Here is a 19,089-nt window from a genome sequence, read left to right as displayed (position 1 = left end):
TTTTTTCTGTGTTCTCCAAATGAAGCCAGCCCCTCTGGCAGCAAAGCCAAAGCACTCACTGCTTTTTCTATTCTGATAGACACATTGTACCTACAGAACTTTTTATTAGAGGGTGGGGATAGGCTCAAAGGGAGCTAGCTGTGCATAGGAGCACCCCAGGCTAGAACAAAACAGATTTCTACTGTTGTTAACTGGCGCTCAGTAGTTTCTCTGGAATATTTTGTATTTGGTCAGTATTTCTTTGATCAGTTTTCAGAGTATAGAAATGACTATTTTTGATAATGGTATCCAGCATTTTATATTTCTCTTTTGAGAGGGGCTTTTCCGGGCTTACTACTCATTTATTAATCTGCAACAATGAATAGTATAATAATGACGTGTCACATGCCCATTTATTGGTCCAAGTGTTTTATTAATCATCTAACTTATACCAATTCATGAACCCACTGGGTCTTTATAGCTCTGTAAGATTATCATTTACAGATGCAGAAAAGGAACAGATGTCTTGTGTGTGTGTGTGTGTGTGTGTGTGTGTGTGTGTGTGTGTGTGTGTGTAGGTTTATATGGATGAGTATATGTAAGAACACTAGGAATGGATAAACAGAAGAAGAATCTTGAAAGATTTTATGAATAAATTAATACAATTTATATATACAAACAAGGACATTATAAATAGAGGATCATGAAGAAATAACAACAGTATCATAGAAACATGATTTTCTTTATCTTACTGTCCTACTGCCTACCTTTGATCTTTGTTATTTCTATACAAGATTTGTGTCTGATTTACTTGGTATCTATTTACTCATGCTTAAGGCATTTCTGTGATATATTTACTATAATGTAACTTAGAATTCATGTTGAATGAGGAGAATGGGGTGGGTGGGCAGCAGTAACCTATGGTTAATCACACATCTTTTAAAGCTCACACTATCACCTTCCAAAGTAGCCTAGTCAACAAATACTTAAAAGTTCAAAGAGAACTGGGTTGACAACTGTCTAAAGATAGGAACGTTAACTGTATCCATTATAAAGTCTAACTACCTCCTTTATATAGCCACTGTCACAGCCACACCCTCAATATATATGATTCCTCCCCCACCCCACAATTCTATCTGAGAAGATCTGATATAGATGTAAAACTTTTCTATTTTCTTTAAGTGCTACATTATTTATTTTTGGTCAGTATTTACTCTTATATTCTTATTTTATCCAGGTTAACTGAATCTAACAATGCAAGATAAGGAAAATCAAATCATCTCTAAAAAAAATGACTACAACCCAACATTGTAAGGTGATTTCTTTAAAGTTGCCTAAAAATAATATCCACTGATCACTCCCATCATCATTAGCCGCTGCCAGACACAAACAGCCAACAGGGGTTTTTCTCTTTAGAGAGGAAGATAATGGCCAACCTAGGAGAATCATGAGAATAGCTGTTGCTAGGAGCCAAGAACTAGAGATTTGCACAGTTATATAATCCAGGCCTTAGGCAAACCAGTGAAATAAGAGAATTTTATAAATAAGGACCAAAGGCTCACAGAAGTTAATTAATTCTTGAGGTTTCTGTCTAGAGAACAGGAGTTTTAGGCTATGCACCTAAGCAATCTGACTCCAGCATCCCAGCTCCTAACCACCACACTAGGTTACTATACTCTCAGATAAAACCATATGAAATTTCCATTGATTCATTAAAAGATGCTGAAACATCAGAAATTTCTTCTGATTTAATCAAAGATTATCTCTCATAAATGATAAGCTATATGCATAGCAAAATGTACTGGAAACAGCTTTATAATCAAAGCTGAAAAGATCCTAGACTCCTATTGAGGCACTAGTGTTTACTATCTGAAGAGCTTTAAGCAAATCATTGACTGTCTGAACTTTTGGCTGACCTATAAAATTGAAGCAATAGTGATCTCAACCTGTGACAGACTATTTTGGGAAGCAAATGTAATAATGTATTGGAAGTAGTATATAAATGAGTGGTATTTTCATTAGCATAATGTAAAGTAGGTCTCATAGAAACAAGTTGGGATCTTGCAGTTTCTGTATTTTACCATGCTGGAGGACTGGTAGGGGGGACAAAAAGACACTAATAATCAATGCCTATGACTGTCCTAAAGTACTTTAAGAGGCATGAAATAAAGCAGTGAGATGCTTTCCCCAAACATAGTCCCTGAACTGAAAATATTGCTATGACTTTTTGTGTAACAAGCATTTCCAAGCATTTATTTTTCTTAGAACAGTACACATTCAGATGAACTAGCAGGGAAATAAAGTCCTGTAGCTCTTTTACAAGTACATTAAGACATCGATAGGTTTCTAAACAGGAAAAGGGAGTGTCTATGAACTAGTAAACAAAAGAAGGGCAGTCACTCAATGAACATTTTCTAATTGATGGGTTGACCTTGGAAACTGCAAAGAGGGTGACCCATATTTAGTTGAAAGGATGAGATACCTTTTATAGCTGAGGGTTATGGAGAAATTAAGGTGGTTCACTTCTTTGGAAGCTGCCAATAGTCAGCAGGTCTTTAGATATAATGGGTTTTGAAGATTATAGCCAATAGAAATCCCATAACATAGGATCCAGTTGATTTATGCATTTACTACTTATAATGTGGTCACAACAAGGGGAAATCATCATAAGTACTGCAGGAAAAGAAAGGATTTAACGCATGGTGCTTCTTTAAGCATCAGTGAACAGAAAGCGAGGAGCTGAACTGTGATGAAGACTCTAAGTCTAGTAAGTGGTACCATGCAAGGTGTAGCCAGCAGGAACAGTTGCTTTGTTGTTATCAGCACAAGGTATCTTCGTCCTTTCATTCTTCACTATATGTACTGATTTGTGAATTTTGTTAAAAAATAATTTGTGTAGCGCATGTATTTCCCTTCATGACATGATGGAAATAATGAACAAGAATATAGTGGCATCTTGTTCTGCCAATAGACTTGAGGTAATGCCTTTGTGTGTGGCTTCAGTGTGTGGACATGAACCCTTATAAGGAAGAGGAAGGACTTCACAAGATAGTTCCAATTTTGTGTTGCTTATGGCCTTGGAGAAATTGTCATAGAAATTTTGCTTCTTGAACACGAAAATTAGCATTCATATTTGATGCTCTGAGGATTACTATGGTGATATGATTAAGTACGTGGCATATAGGGCAGGCATTATAGAACACAGTATCAATGTTAGTGGTAGAAGTTGTAGCAATGGTGGTAGATGTGGCAATGGTAGTTGTTGACATTGGTAGCAGATGTGCCTTAGATGTGGCAGTGGTGGGAGCTGAAGTATTGGTAGGTATTGTGTCAGTGGCAGGGCCTTTGGCAGAAGTAGTAGTAATATTGTTTGTCGGGCTGGTATTGTGTGATGACAGTGGAAATCATCATTGTTGTTAGCAATTTTCATACAAACTTAGACAAAAGGGTGATGGTTTTTCAGGGTGCTAATCAAGAGAATATTTTATAGGCAAGACATTCTTTGGCTAAGAGAATAGGAAGGTGCCCATTCTTTCAGTAGAATTCAAATCCATGAAGACAAAGGCTTGTTTTGGTTACTACTCTGTTACTAAGACCTCATCTAATACTTTTCTAGGAAAAATTACTTTTCTAGGAAATGTAATAACACTGAGTAAAAATATTTAGGGCAGGCTCAAGACATTAGTAAGGATACCCAAAATGATAATTGGCATTGCTTAGCTAGAAAAAAAATGGAGATAGAAAATAGAGTACATATCTAGAAAGGTAAATCATGGGAACACTTACATTCTGGCATAGTTAATGAATGTCCCAGATGTTCTTTAATAATAAAGGGAAAATATTTGAACTGATTTGAGTAGAAAAATTACATGATGAAAATATCAAAACAAATGAAGAACATATAGTCATTAAAAATGAAATAGGAAAAAAATATTTTAACAGATTATATCTGTGCCCTTAAGAAAGTATAAAATAGGATATTGACTATTGATGTAAAATGTGAAGGATATAGATTGGAAAAAGTGGATTTAATGAAGAGAGGCACAGAGCACTCTGAAGAAAATCATGGGAATACTTAAAATAGTTTATCAGTTCTGTTTTTGGTTTACTATGACCAAAGAGACATCAGGCATTTACTCAGAAAGAAAGAAAGAAAGAAAGAAAGGAAGAAAGAAAGAAAGAAAGAAAGAAAGAAAGAAAGAAAGAAAGAGAAAAGAAAAACAACAACAACAAAAAAACAGGTTACATGAAAACTCAGGTAGATTCCAGAATAGCAAGGAGCAGAGCTTGGCAAACACTTACATCTAGAAGGGAGAAAAGAAATGGACATAAGCACTGTCCACAGAACAGTAGAGAAGAGGCCAGCCAAGATGGATCATGTAATACAAAGGAAAAGAAATGCTATGGTAGAAAACCAGAGAGGATGAAAACTGGGGAAAGATAACTATTTACGATTGAAAAGAACTGTTCTGATCCTTTAGGCTCAGCTCTTATATATTGATAAGATTATAGGAGATTGTTGAAAATAGTGGAGACCATGTTGTAGGGAAGACAGAAGTTAGAGGGGTGAGAGTGACAAGCATGATTATGTCACATATGCATTGGTGGAAATGTCACAACGAACTCCCTTACTTTGTAAAATTAATATGTGCCAAAATTTTCAAATGAATTTATTAATGAATAAAAGGAGAAAGAAAAGTGATGAAATGGAGGACACTCATGCCCTGCCAAATGGTACATTAATCTTACATTTGAATAAAGGGGACATATTCTTTGGCTCTCAGTTTATAGCCCATTTATTTAAAATGTCTCTTGGGATTCAGCAACCAAACATTTTGTTGTTTTGTTTTGTTCTACTTTGTTTTCTTTTAGATGTTTTTGTTGTTGTTCTTGGTGATGATGACTTGGTTTTGTTTGTATGTGATTTTGTCTGTTTTTGTTTGTTTAGTTCTTGGTTCCTTTGGACAGTAACTGCCTGAGTTATTATAGGGAGATGGTGAGGGGAAGAAGAGATCTGATGGAATGAAAACCTTGTGTGCCATGATGCCTTTACAAGTGCTGGTTAATTGTGTTCTTTACAACACTTATTGTTCTCAAAGAGCATATTCAAACTCATGAAATATTTAAATACGAAGAACAAAACAGCCTGCCCCTAGGCTGGAGCCAAATGAACACATTAAAACCACCTGTTTTTCTGCCATCTGCACATTGTGCAGAGCTAGAAGCAACGATGGTGGTAGGAAGGGAAAACATTTCTGGATTAGAGACAAATCCAGTTATGGACACAGGAAGTGATTATATTGCCCCTTCATTGTAGAAGTCTTTAAGAGAGACAATTCCCAATATATAATGATGTCCTTTACCTCACAGGTAAGAATCCTAAACTATTTTTCTTAACTTCACTTTATAAAAATACTAATAATATTATATCACACTTCTATAGTAAAACAAAACTACTTAGTTAAAAATGCTTAGTTTTTTAATTGAAAACATAAAGCATAGTAATTAATATGTTTATGATCACTTATGATTACTTATTTAAACCCAAAGTTCTATGTGCTATGGAAACTTAAATAACAGAGGCTGAAAAAAGACAGAATTGTTCTGGAATAAGCTACTATAAAATAGTGTTTTGTTTTGTTTTTCATTTAGTTCATTGAGTTCAGAAATGTGTTTGAATAAGATTAGGATTTTTGCCAGGCGTTGGTGGCACATGCCTTTAATCCCAGCACTTGGGATCTATGTGAGTTCAAGGCCAGCCTGGTCTCCAGAGCGAGTGCCAGGATAGGCTCCAAAGCTATACAGAGAAACCCTGTCTCCAAAAACCAAAACAACAACAACAACAACAAAAGATTAGGATTTTTAACTTAAAGTCAGTTTGCTGATAATAGACAGTAATAGTGAGTAATACACACAGTGCTCCAACCAGAATTAGAATCCCAGCTAGGAATATTAATAACTGGGACTTGGGAGATAGCTCAGTAGGAAAGTGCTTGTCTTCCAATCATGAAGACCTAAGATCCAACCTAAGAACTCACTTTTCAAAGCTGGTTGTAGTGACGTGGACATATCCCAGCAAAAAAGGGGAGACAGATTGACTCCTGAACCTGGTTGTCTAGCCTTTTGGGTGCATTCCAGGCTGGGGAGAGATTGTATCTCTAAAGAAAAGGTTGACAACAACAAAGTTCCACAAGGATGTTTACAATAAAAATGGGATTTAAAGGTGCTAAAAGGAACATTAGGGTTATTGGATTGTTTTCTCTTTTCTATAAAAATGGAGCAAACAGAGTTTTCTATCTATCTACCTGTCATCTATCTATCTATTATCTGTGTATGTGTGTCTGTCTTTCTCTTCAAAGAAGAGTTTTATGTTTTGTCTTCAAAGGCTAAAATTAGCTACATTTACTGAATGTAGCTAATTAGCTACAGAATCCTGAGATATTTGGTACAGGAATGAATAAGATACTAAGGTACTTGGCTGGAGTACAGGAGACATCACCACACTTTCAGCTGTCTCCCTCTTGGGGAACCTGATAGAGTAGGGAGAAGGGACATGGCTGAGCATAATCATACCATCTGGTAAGAGCACAGGTTTCCAGATTAGGGTATTTTGAATAGCGATCAAAGGGAAAATGGTAATAAAGAATGATGAGGTCAGTAGATAGGTGAATACCGTGATGGGACAAGGTCAAAACTTCAGGGTAATTTTCAGAAATGGTAGATATTCATGAGAAAACAGCATTCTTACCCAATCATGGTTACCTATCTTGATAGCTACAGAATTAATACACGTTTCCTGACTATAAGGACAGGATTCTGCCCAGCACAGGACTGAAGAACACGTGCCCATGTACATATTCATCTCTGCTCACTGTCACAAAACCTTTCTTGACTCCTCTGGCTACATTCATCTGTTACTTCCCCTCAAACTATGTTTTGTAATAAAGGACAACAGTTATTGATGTTTGCCCACATAAGAATGAATATAATTTAAGAGCAACCTGGGTGACTTAGCATTAAAATTATTTTGAAGGTTACTATGAATAAGGTTTAATGTCTGGTGCTACAAATGGAGAAAACTGTAAAATACACAATCTTAGGTCTTGTGATGATAGAGGTATAGTGGATGCCATAGGAACATGCTTTAGGAAAGTGAGTACTGACAACAGACTGACGATATGGCCAGCACTGGACCTTAGAATACTAAATATTAAAAGGAAAATGCAAGAATGAGTAGACAAAGATTGGGAAAGATTTGGATGTGTTAGTGATCTGCATGGAGGCCACATTGACTTGATTTGGATGAGAAAGTTAAGAGAATTCTAGTCCACAGGGTGGTATGTCTTACAGTCAAGAAAGTGATTTTGAGATACAAAGGTTTTAATGATTTCATAGTAGTAAGCAAATTTGTTGTCTTATTAAGTGACTTTTTATATTATTAGGGGAAGTTAGCAAACATCTAATATTTGAACAAACAAACACTGTGGCCTTCATAGTCTTACTATCAAGAATTAATAATAAAAGTGTTGATTATTGAAGACTCACCATGTGCCAGGCAATTACTGTATATAATCTCTTTTTATTCTTCCTAAGAAGTCTATGATGTAGGTTCTGAACAAATAATGTGGAATTTTGGCTAAAATTCTCAAATTCTTATATGTGTGTGTTATAGTTCACATTCATTGTATAACCAAATTATCATAATGACCATACAATCATCCAATTAATGAAAAACTGATTCCTAATATGTTAGAAATTTTTTCCTCATGCACAAATCTCATAATGATTGGAAGGACAGGTTTTTTTCTTTCTGTGATACACATTCTCACAGAACCTCTAAGAGCAAACAGAGATTCTGGTGTAAAAGTAGCAAAGATTTAGGACGTGTCTTCTAACAGAGATCTCACAAGAGAAGAAATGGATCAATACTGGTAAAGCACTAAGGAAAAGGAATACAGATAAGCACAACTGTGTGATGAGAGCTTGAGTGCATGCATGTGTGATAGTGGTGAAATCCAATGTAGTCAGAGCTCCTAAGAACCTCACATATGTGGATATAGGAACTATGATCACAAAGGGACTGGACCCAGGAGTAAATTCCATCATGATCCAGATAATTTTTGAGAACATCTGATTTTACCCATCTAAAACATTCCACTATTTCCTTAATTCATCTATTTTCTTATTGATGTAGTCATTGTGCAGCTATGTGAACAGGCCTGTGACTGCATGCTTGTACCTAAAAATGACGGAAAGTATCATGGCCTGTGGTTTCCTCTGGAAGGAACAAAAATTGTAGTAACTGGAGCTTTGGATTTTCATAAACATCACATGCTAAACAAAGTCCAATGAGGGTAATAGATTCTGAAACACTACTTATCAAAGAAATATCTTACTTACTTGGTAACAACTACTTACGGAAAGGGTCAGGGTTAAGACACTATCTGTTATTTACTTTTTGTCATTGTGTCCAGCACACTCACGTAAAATGCTTGATGAAGGAAGGATTTATTTGGGCTCACAGTTTCATAAGGTTCATATCACTGTCCTGTACCCTATGTGATGAGAGAGAAAATCTTAACAGTGACAGCATATGGAAGAGGTGTTCTTCATTTTGGCTATCAGAAAGCAGAGAAGGGAGGACATTACAAAAAACATAAATGAAGTACAGGCCCACAGACAACCCCAGCAACTTATTTCTTCTTAGGTTCCATTTCCTACCTTCCACCACTTCCAACAATACCAATATATAATGAACCCATGAAGGATTAATCTATTAATCAGGGCTCCATTCTTATGATTTAATTGATTTTGGAAACATGTGACAGACACATTGCTTCACTTATCCCTAAGCATTTCTTTTATACATATGTGTGTGCACATGTGGGAGTAAGTTGCCTGAGCAAGCACATGTGAAAGCCTGGGTTTGACACTGGCCTTTTAAAATGCCTGTGTATTAGTACTCGTTAAAGAATTGTTTCTTGAGAATATGTGTACATCTCAAAATCTATTTTCTTAGTATCTGTCTCTGTGCTTGGTACTTTATTAATATCCAATAATTGTTCTTTGGGTAGAATTGTGTTCAGTCTTAAAGGGCCTCTGCTTTGATGTTCCTGTTTCAGCACTTGTTAAAAAATGTGGCATGAGGATGTGTAATGATCTGTTCTTCTTCAAGCTCAGTGTGTTCTTAGCTTTAGGGAAATTTAAAAAGTGGCAAAAATTTTAAAAATGAAGGAAATCATTAAGATTCCAATTTACAAAGATTAAAGCATAAAATATTTCACCTGTGCTATTCATGAAAAAATCTTTTCAGGAGATAAAAATAAATCTTGAAATCAAATTATGTCATCATCTAGGCAGGTGGTTACTATAGCAGTGAAGGGGAAAAAAAGACAGTAAAATTGACTCAAGATTTCCAGAGGCATGAAAATATATAAAGTACTCCAAGTTTATAAAATGATAAGTTTAAGTACTGAGTTGAAATGTGAGTGAGCTGTGGGTCTCACTCTCTCTTCTTTTCAGTGCCATATGAGGTCAAACCTGCCCAGAAAGTGATGGACAATGTGTGGCATCAAATTGATTTTTCTGGCCACCATATCAGTCATCACAGAGCCAGCACCATCAGTTATATAAAGAAAAATTAATTATCTGAAGAAAATATATTTGTTAGTCTTTGAGAATTCCATATGCACATATACTGAAATGTGGTCATATCTATTTCCTATTTCACCCTCCAAGTCTTCACATAGCTCTCTAATACATTTTCCTCCCAAGTTAACATTCTCTCTCTCTCATCCACTAAGCCCAATTAGTGCCAACCATGTGTACACAGATGTGGGGAGGTCCATTGAAAAATAGGAAACCTACGGATGTCCATACCCACAAAGAATTATTCTTTATTCCCAGCATCTATCAACTGCAACAAACTCCTACGTAAGGGGAGGGACCTAGTGATCACCTCTCCCATCAATGCTAGTATTTTGTCTGCTTGATCTGGTGCAGATAACCAAAGATGCCATGAGTTCATGGGTGCAACAATCATGCTGTTTCTGCATTTCACAGCATTCCTCCTCATCTTTCAACTCTTTTACTCTTTTTGTCTCCTCTTCCACAATGTCTCCTAAGCCTTGGGGTAGAAGCTTGATGATGAACATGTTCCCCTTATGGCATGTATTCATAATTTGTTAATCTTGGAAGACTCTACATTGACTACTGACAACTGAAAAAAATAACCATGGTTGAGAGAAGCCCAGATCTATGAGTATAAATGTAAATATTTAGAAGGCAATTTGACAACGTGACAATTTAGCAAAATATTAGCAGGCTCCACTCTAAAACAAATGACCTCTCTCTCAGCTGTGAGCCTTTGACAAATTAACAGTACTAGGCATGAAATTCCCTCTTGTGTAACAATTCTTAAATCCAATCAGAAAGCACTTAGTCACCCCATTACAGTCAGGTATTCCAGTAGGCACATGTTGTCTGGCTGGTAGGTAGTGAAGCCTATTGTGTCCCGCTAGATATGTCTTTTCTCCACCAATATCATACATAGCACCTCACAGTGTTACAAAAGGAGGAAGGAAGCTTCTCAATTGGTTTGAGAATGATTTCTCTATATCCTGAAGCCAAAATGTGTTGTGTTTTCAGCAATACATCTTGTCATATAGCTATGATAGATAACCAAGGACAATGGAAATAGCCTGTTTTGTTAAAACCATATTTTTTCAAAAATAAGAAATTCTGTATATCTCATTGGTTTTCCAAAATACCAGTCCCCCAGTTTTCTACTTTTCAAGATAAAGAAGAGACTGTAAGTGACGAATAGGACCAGAGTCAGAATAACGGTAACCTCAACCATCCAAATTTTTGTATCCTATACTATCAGAAACACAATGTATTACTAATATGATTATATCACAGGAAATGTGAATGGTCAAGGGAAAATATATTGACAAGAATTATTTTCAGATAGAGAAGTGGAAAGCTTCATATCAGAATAGTTGGGAAGATGACTTTGCAAATAATGGGCTTGCTGGGAGAGTGTGAGGGCCTAAGTTCAAATCCTTCAAACACACATAAACATTAGCACAGGTCTGCAACCACTGTGATCCTGGGTTACAAAGGAAGGCGGAGTCAGGAAAATCCTGCAGAAGCTCATGAGTCTACTAGCATACCCTATTTAACAAAGAGACACTGTCTCAAACAATGTAGAATTTGTCCTCTGACTTCTACATATACTATGATTTACATGCCCCTTACATTCATGCAAATCTGTCACACACACACACACACACACACACACACACACACACACACACACACACACAGAGAGAGAGAGAGAGAGAGAGAGAGAGAGAGAGAGAGAGAGAGAGAGAGAAGTTGAATGTTAAGGAACTGATATGGATTATACTGAGACCTTGTAGGAAGGTCACACAATGGTAGATTGTCAGTAAACCCCATTGACAGGAGAATAGGAGCCATAATCAACATGGTTTTGACCTCTGGATGAAAAAGTTCACTGTGATGGGTAGGGGTTATTCTCTATTTGACACACTTTAATTGGTCACCACTCAGTAAATTACCACAATCTAAATAAGTATAGGAAATACTGAAGGAGTATTCTCCCATTCCAATTAGTTGAAAAGGCTTTGAACATCCATAAAATCACAGCCAAGACTTAGGAACTTCTCATTAAAATACAAATATTCTTAGTTCTTGTGTTTTGTTCTTTCTATCAAAACCTCTGCCAAGAGAGTATGGTGTTCATTTATTTTTTTTTTACTTAGAGCTCATCAAGGGAATATAGCCATCAGTCTTCTAATGAGAGAATAGACATTAGAGCCTCTAAAATATCTTATTCCTGAATTCCCACAGTCGCTTTATGATTCCTTGTTTAAAATGTTTATCAATTAAGTTTGAAATGTTGACTCTCCTATGATTAAAAGCACTCACATCTCTGTAATTTCAATAGATGCTGCTGCTACAGACATGACAGTCTTTCTTTTTTAAAGCAATTTTACATCCTGGATACCACTATCTACCCTCAAAAAGAGTCTGGATATTGTTAACTTAGGGAAATGACATTACAATCATTAGCTGAAAACTGAAGATCCTTGGAGCTCACAGAAGCCTGCTGACAAGACTTATATAACCTCTTCATGAAGCTGACCAGGGAACTTCAAAATAATAATTATGATATGCATACAGAAGGAATCTAGGACCTAATATTCAGCATGCATAATCTTTGAACTGCTAAGCAAAATTATATATGCCAATATACATGCTCTGTGATGCAAACCAGTAAAACATTCTTGTCTTCTAACTGCTTCTTGAAAGAATGCCTTTCACTATGAATCTTTGGATATTTACTATCAGAGGCTTATTTTCCTCTTTTCAGAGATAATTGCCCCTCCCCAGTTTGCAGCACTTAATACCATGAAGGATTTCACTCTAGAGAGTCAGTGAAGCAAAGAAATGCTTCATGGAGCCATACTGAGCAAACGAAAACACATCACATTAATTCAGTCTCCTCCTGCTGCCCTCCTTCTATGTATCAGCTATGGAAAGTAAGAGAAATAAAAGTTCAGACAGAAGCCTACACATACAGGGAGTTTTAAGGGTTTGTTTTTCTATTTTTACATATGCTCAAGCAAAGCCTTCCTAATGCTGCCAAAGCTTTCTGACATCACAAAGTCCTTTTCTGTGAGTCATTAAATTGCTGAAGCCCAGAAAATCAAATTCAGTTTAGGTCTGTTTGATAATGCAATAACACAGTAAAATGTAATTCACCAATTAGCTCATGTAATTGAATTATCAAAAACATGCTCCAAAGGAGTCTCTGAGGCAGAGTCCACCACCCTTGATGGCTCTATATGTTTGCTGAAGACAACTGCAGGTATTCCTCCACATTTCTTATGAAAAAGAATCTACAAATATCTCCGCTTCTGGATCTATAGAATACCAAGTTTCATTGCTTACTGATTCCTCTTTTCTCCTTCATCAGCTCCCTCTTGAATAACTTCTACCTTGGGCAAAGGGGCTGGCTATCTAGCTGTTGTCTACATAGAGCTCTCAGTCTCATGTACTATATTTAAATTCTGTAAGGATGGAAAAATGAAAATGATGTTACAACCTTAAAAAAAAAACAATTGCAATTGAAAAACTGTGTCACTTGATTCCTGAATTCTAATGCCAGACATACTTGGGAGGTATGAAGAAATAGAGGTATGAAGAAACAAGGTATGAAGAGGCGGAGAAATAGACAGTTTGAAACTTTCTTCTCAGAAATTTTAATTGGCTAAGAATTCTGTGGTAGATAAAAATAGGAATTCAATGTTTGTTACAGCATTTCCTCACAATTCTCTATGCACATCTGTTGAATCATAGGTGCCTGGCTATATTCAAAATTTCTCTTTCTAAATTCATATCAATTCAAGGATTGTTTAGATGGTTGAAACAGTTTCTAATGAGGAATTTCAAAATGTGTCCTACTTTATTCATTTATTACTTCTGAAGTATCTGGGCATGTTTTCATGATTCAGGGCTTCCCAATAAGCAAAATAAAAAGTAATTGGAATGTATTACCTAAACTTGAATCATAAAGAAGTGGAATTTCAGCTGGGCATTGGTGGCGCATGCCTTTAATCCCAGCACTCGGGAGGCAGAGGCAGAGGATCTCTGTGAGTTTGAGACCAGCCTGGTCTACAAGAGCTAGTTCCAGGACAGCCTCCAAAGCCACGGAGAAACCCTGTCTCGAAAAACCAAAAAAAAAAAAAATCAGAGAAGTGGAATTTTTTAGATGACTCGGTCATTCTTAATGTAGTTTTTCCCCTCAAAAGAAAGAAGCAGAGGAGCAAGACAAGAAGAAGGAGGAAGACGAGGAGTGTGTGGGCGGATCACATATAGTTGTGCTACCATTTTAAAGGTCATACTTTAGATTTTATCCGTGAGATCTAAAAAGATATTAGCAAGGAATTTCCTTTGCAATTATATCATCACCCTTAGATGATTTGTTGTTTATAAACTCATAATACATATTTTGTTTTTCCCTCACATAAAAAACAAGTAACAACATTCTAAAGGATAGAACAATTGTTATTTATTTTTGTTGAATCTCATTTCATTTGAGAAAAAAAAAAACATAATCCAAAGCACAACATGAAGGAAATATTCTCTAATGGCAGGTGTGTGCCACCACACCAGGAGTTCCCCAACAGTTTTTAAGTATAGAATCTCATCTTCACAATGCATTAGTAATTCTCTTCCTTTTTTTCTCCTTATAGGTCAATGGAACAGAAATTGAATATGAGTTTGAAGAAATTACGTTGGAGAGGGTAAGAAAGGATTTTAAAATTTTAAGTATGCATTCTACCTTCCAGGTCTTAATTTGTTGTATTATGAAGTTGCAAAATTGTATTTGTTAACACAAAGCTACCTACAAGATTTACAGGAGAATATTAGTGAAATGTTTTGGTAGAGAACATTGAGATCGAAGACTGAGTAACCAAAATGTTTCAATTTGTAAATCTTGTTTCCAGGGATTGGGCAAATGAATGGCAAAGGCAGAAATTGCCTAGGAGCTTCTGCAGTTCTTTATTCTGGATGTTTTGTTATCAATGATTTGACTGTATGTTTCTAAGACATATTATAATGTTCTCAGTTATGTGATAATGATGTTGCAATCTGATCTACAGCTGCCACACATCTTCTATTGCAGCAACAAAAGAGTGATAAACTTAAAACCTATCGCCAAAGGCAGACACAGCAAGCAACCCTGTAAAGCTCTGAAAATATGCTAGAAGTACCTTGGCACTGACTTCTGACAAATAAAGGAAACTGTGCCACACAGTCTAGCGTATTTGGGTATTTTATAAAACAATAAAAGAAATGTCAAAGACAATCTAGAAAAAGCAATGTCAGGAAACATTAGCAGAATATTCATCATTTCAAAAGATGAGGGTATATAACTCTGCTTACTTACCCTCACTAGGAAATGAAGATGGAAAGCAAGAACAGTTTAGTATCAAATTGTAAACATTTCAAAAGAGTCTTAATATACAGTGACAATGAGTAGTCCTGAAAATTAGTTAATTTGGAAACAGGGATCAAAAATCTTGAAAACAAGCATAGTTTTAGAGGCATTATTACATTTAAAAATTTTGACAAATTTCACAAAGACTGCTCATATCTGTACTGTTTATATCACACAAGGCTCAAAAATATGTTTACAACTGCATTAGATATGCATGTAATATTAATCTTATTAAATTTAAATATGAGGAAATGTTAATTTATATTTCAATATCATTTTAGAATATTATGTGATTTCAAGAATACAAAGCATATCTCAATTTTAATCAATTTTAAAATAATTTTAAAGTAGTTTTAAAATATAATCAAACATAGATTAAATTGATTCAAAAAATGCTTCACATTTTCAAAAGTTTTAGCAAAAGTAGAAAATTTTTAAAATATTCTTTTCTTTGAAAAAAAGAGGGGGAAAATGAAAAGGACTTCATGAGGGAGTGGGGGAATCCCCATGGTCTGGTTGAGCCTCTCACCATCTGAGAATCAAGTTCTCCAGCATAATTAGTACTGTTGGCTGGGAGGGTTACTGACAGACACTAGCAAACAACTTTCTTTGTAATTATAGAATTACAGTTAGATGATTTATTGTTTATAAACTCAAAATACATATTTTATAAGGACCCCTCATACAAAAAGCAAATCACAACACTAGGGATGGAATCATTGTGATTATGTTTACAGTGTCTCCTTTCACTTTGGCAAAAACATAATCAGATATACAAACATAAAAGAAATGTTCAGGAATGGCAGGCGTGTGGCGGCAATGTGGTTTGTGAGGCACAGTGCAAAATGTAAACGGTGACCCTCTTAGACCCAGAGCCTATGTAATTAAACCAGTCTCACTGTGTGCTTGATTCTTCTCCCTTCCCTGAGTAGGTCTTTTTTTTAACAAATGTATTTTATATGAAAATATCAATGCACAAGATTTAAAACCTAAATGTGTATGATTTTGGTTAGGACATCCTACCTCTCTAAGACATCTTCTAGGCATCTCAAACAAGGCTATTAACTTTTGTTTGCTGTGGAGCTCTCCTACCTCCCTGCATCCATGTGGCCCAAGGTTTTACCTTATCAGCTAGATCAGTGTCAGGTACACCTGTAATCCCATTTTTGTTTATTAGCAGCTCTTGAGAATAATAGCTCAAGAAATCACCAAAATTCTTTAAATGGCATGTAAGCATAGCAACATGTGACTCTCATTTGAGAAGCTCACATCCCTACTTTCAGTTAATATCGCTCTATTAATTCCTGTACTTAAAATCTATGAAATGATGGTATTGAATTCCAATCATGCTGTATAATATATATTAAAATAAACACAGCAAATGTACATACATATATAGTACAAATATATGAATACATAAGTGAAACCTGAAGAGATATACATGAATCTGTTAAAAATGTTAGCATCTTATTAAGGATTTGGGGTAGATTTTAGTTGTTTCTTTTTGCATATCTTCTAAACATCGTTAATAATTTTATAATACAAAATAGTAAATTATATAATAATTTTATATGAGCCAGGCATTGGTGGAACATACCTTTAATCCCAGCACTTGGGAGGCAGAGGCAGGTGGATCTCTGTGAGTTCGAGGCCAGCCTGGTCTACAGAGCGAGTGTCTCAAAAAACCAAAATAATAATAATTTCATATGAAATGAAAACATAATTAGTACCCTGTGAACTATCATTTAACTATGAATTAATACTACAGACCTTTATTCATTTATATTTCCTCATTAATTTCTTGCAATTCACTTTCATGAGTCAACAGATTTCTCATTTTAGTCTAATTTTTATTGAGAGTGAGTAGTCTTAAAGAAATTTACATAGGAAGCTAAGTGCTTGCCAGATGGAGTCTTTAAAACATCCATTATGGACTTTGATAAAATTTTAATAGCATTCTAAATAGAGAAAGTGATATTAGGGGAAATTAATTCACATAAGAGAGAGAAAGAAGAAAAACTACACACATTTGTAAATCACTACCCTCTGCTTCAAGGCTGGCAATAAAATTAGTGAGGTAAAGTACAAGATAAGATTGTGCAGCCCATCTAAACCCAGGACCCATGGAACTAAGCAGGACTATCCACATGCTTTTTTTCTTCTCCCTTCCCCTACTCAGTGTACACACATCTTTAAGAGAGCATTGTTTGTTTGTTTGTTTGTATTTTGCTTGCCTCTGTAGCACAGCAGATAACTAAAGGCTAACATCAAGTTGAGAAAGAGCATTGACATAGAGTCATATAATAACAGATTCTAGCCTGGAGTCTCATTTTTACTTACTTCTTAACCCTGAACACACTCCACCTTCTCCCTGTCTCCCTATCCTTGGGTGCCCAATCATACACTGAACCTTGTCATTTCCATTAACTGTGCACCTTCCAAATCCTCTGTGTCACACAGTCACACATCTTCTCCAGAGTTTCTCTCCCAAACTTCCACAATCTCTGTTAGGACTTGAGTCACTGATCTCGTGGTTTCCCCCATAGTTTTCATCCTTCATATCCTCCATTCCCTCCTTACACATGAAATCTGGTCTGGTCCAGGCATTCTAAAACTTTTCTCATTTATCTGATTTGTTTCATACATGAAAATCCTAGTTCTGTTAACTAGTGGTTACACCACCCCTTTTTATTCATTCCACATAAGCACCTGAGCTGCTGGCCATGGCTAGAGAAACACTCACTAAGCTTGCTTGAAGTTCCTAATCATTGACTTATGACTCTCAAAATTTCCTGATAATTCTTAAACATTTCACTAGAAAAATCCCTTACTCTTCTCTAAGACAACTTTCACATCTTCTTTGAGCCCATCACATCCCTAAAATCCTCTCCCTCACCTTCACTTTCAACTGATACCTGCCCTCCATGTGTCCTTGAGAAGAAGTAAGAAAGGATTTCACTTCTACATTATTTGGGTGTGTGTGAACATGTAGCAGTGAACTTTTTCAGGACAGTGAAATAAATATTTTTTCTGTTTCCTTTCCAGGAAACTCTTAATTTCTGAGCTGGATTTTATAACCTCGATCATTTAATTACTTTGCTTCTACAGTGATCATCTGTTCTTTTGCATTGTTCTTTCCTCTGGGTTTTCCTGGACTAACTTCAATACAGATATTGCTTAATATCTCTAATTAAATAGAGGGGGTCACTTGACCAAATGTGTCCCTACCATATTGCCTATCTATTGCTAGTCAGTCTATTTTGCCTCTAAGACAAATGTGTCATTTTATTTCCTATAATTAGCAGTTTTTCTTTTATTTGTTTTATTTTGAGATAAAGTTTTACTTTTCTGGCCTAGACCTTGCTTCGTAGAACAGACTGACCCCAAAGTTGCAAGGAGTGACCTCTCAAATGCCAGAAGTACATGTATGCAACATGATGCCTAGCTCTTATCCTATTTTAACATATGGTTTTACCCCCACAAGTTAGAACTATCTCTGTCAAAGTTATGATAGTTTCAGTCTTGCCCAATCTGAGCATCAGTTCTCAGTCCTAACTGATTTTCCAGGAGCATTTGGTATAGCTGTCACTAACTCATCAAAGATATCACTTTTTAATTTCTAGAGCAAAATATTTATCTGTGCTCTCCTTCCTTTCCTGGCAGCCCATTTTTTTTCTTTCTTGCTATTGTTCCTCTAAATGCTGAATAAATCCAGATACCAGGTAGAAACACCTCTTTTGCCAGCTCTCATCCAGATCCATAGCTGACACTCCCCTATGGCCTCATCTTCTAAATCTGAAGTTGTGACCTGCTCTCTCAGATCATTATCTACAGCTAACTATCCATCTTATGTATTTGCTTAAATACCAAGGGGCCCTGGGCTCCCTCCCTCAGGCTCCCAAATCTTTCTCATCTAAGAGTCCTTATCAGAGCCAAATGGTTCTGCCTTCTTCCTTATTATCCAGTCAAAATTATCTTCAAAGTCTCATTTATTTCTTTTCCTCAGGATTCATGAGCAGGACTGCAATACTTCCATAAAATGTATATTTCAAAATCAACCTGTTTTTACTACCCTTTCT

General features: G+C 35.9%; 1 protein-coding gene across 4 annotated transcripts in view; it reads left to right on the top strand.

Moving 5' to 3' along the window:
* Positions 1 to 19,089, top strand: part of LOC107977363 (disks large homolog 2) — a 1,172,797-nt gene that overhangs the window by 537,124 nt on the left and 616,584 nt on the right. For all 4 annotated transcript variants that reach the window (XM_035442394.1, XM_035442396.1, XM_035442395.1 and 1 more), the window contains one exon: positions 14,262 to 14,312. In XM_035442394.1, coding sequence (XP_035298285.1) covers positions 14,262 to 14,312 — 51 coding nt within the window. The remainder of the gene's footprint in view (positions 1 to 14,261; positions 14,313 to 19,089) is intronic.

Source organism: Cricetulus griseus, chromosome 3 (genome assembly GCF_003668045.3).
Source record: "Cricetulus griseus strain 17A/GY chromosome 3, alternate assembly CriGri-PICRH-1.0, whole genome shotgun sequence".
In the NCBI taxonomy this organism is placed as follows: Eukaryota; Metazoa; Chordata; class Mammalia; order Rodentia; family Cricetidae; genus Cricetulus; species Cricetulus griseus.
This window is presented reverse-complemented; position numbering and strand designations above follow the sequence as displayed.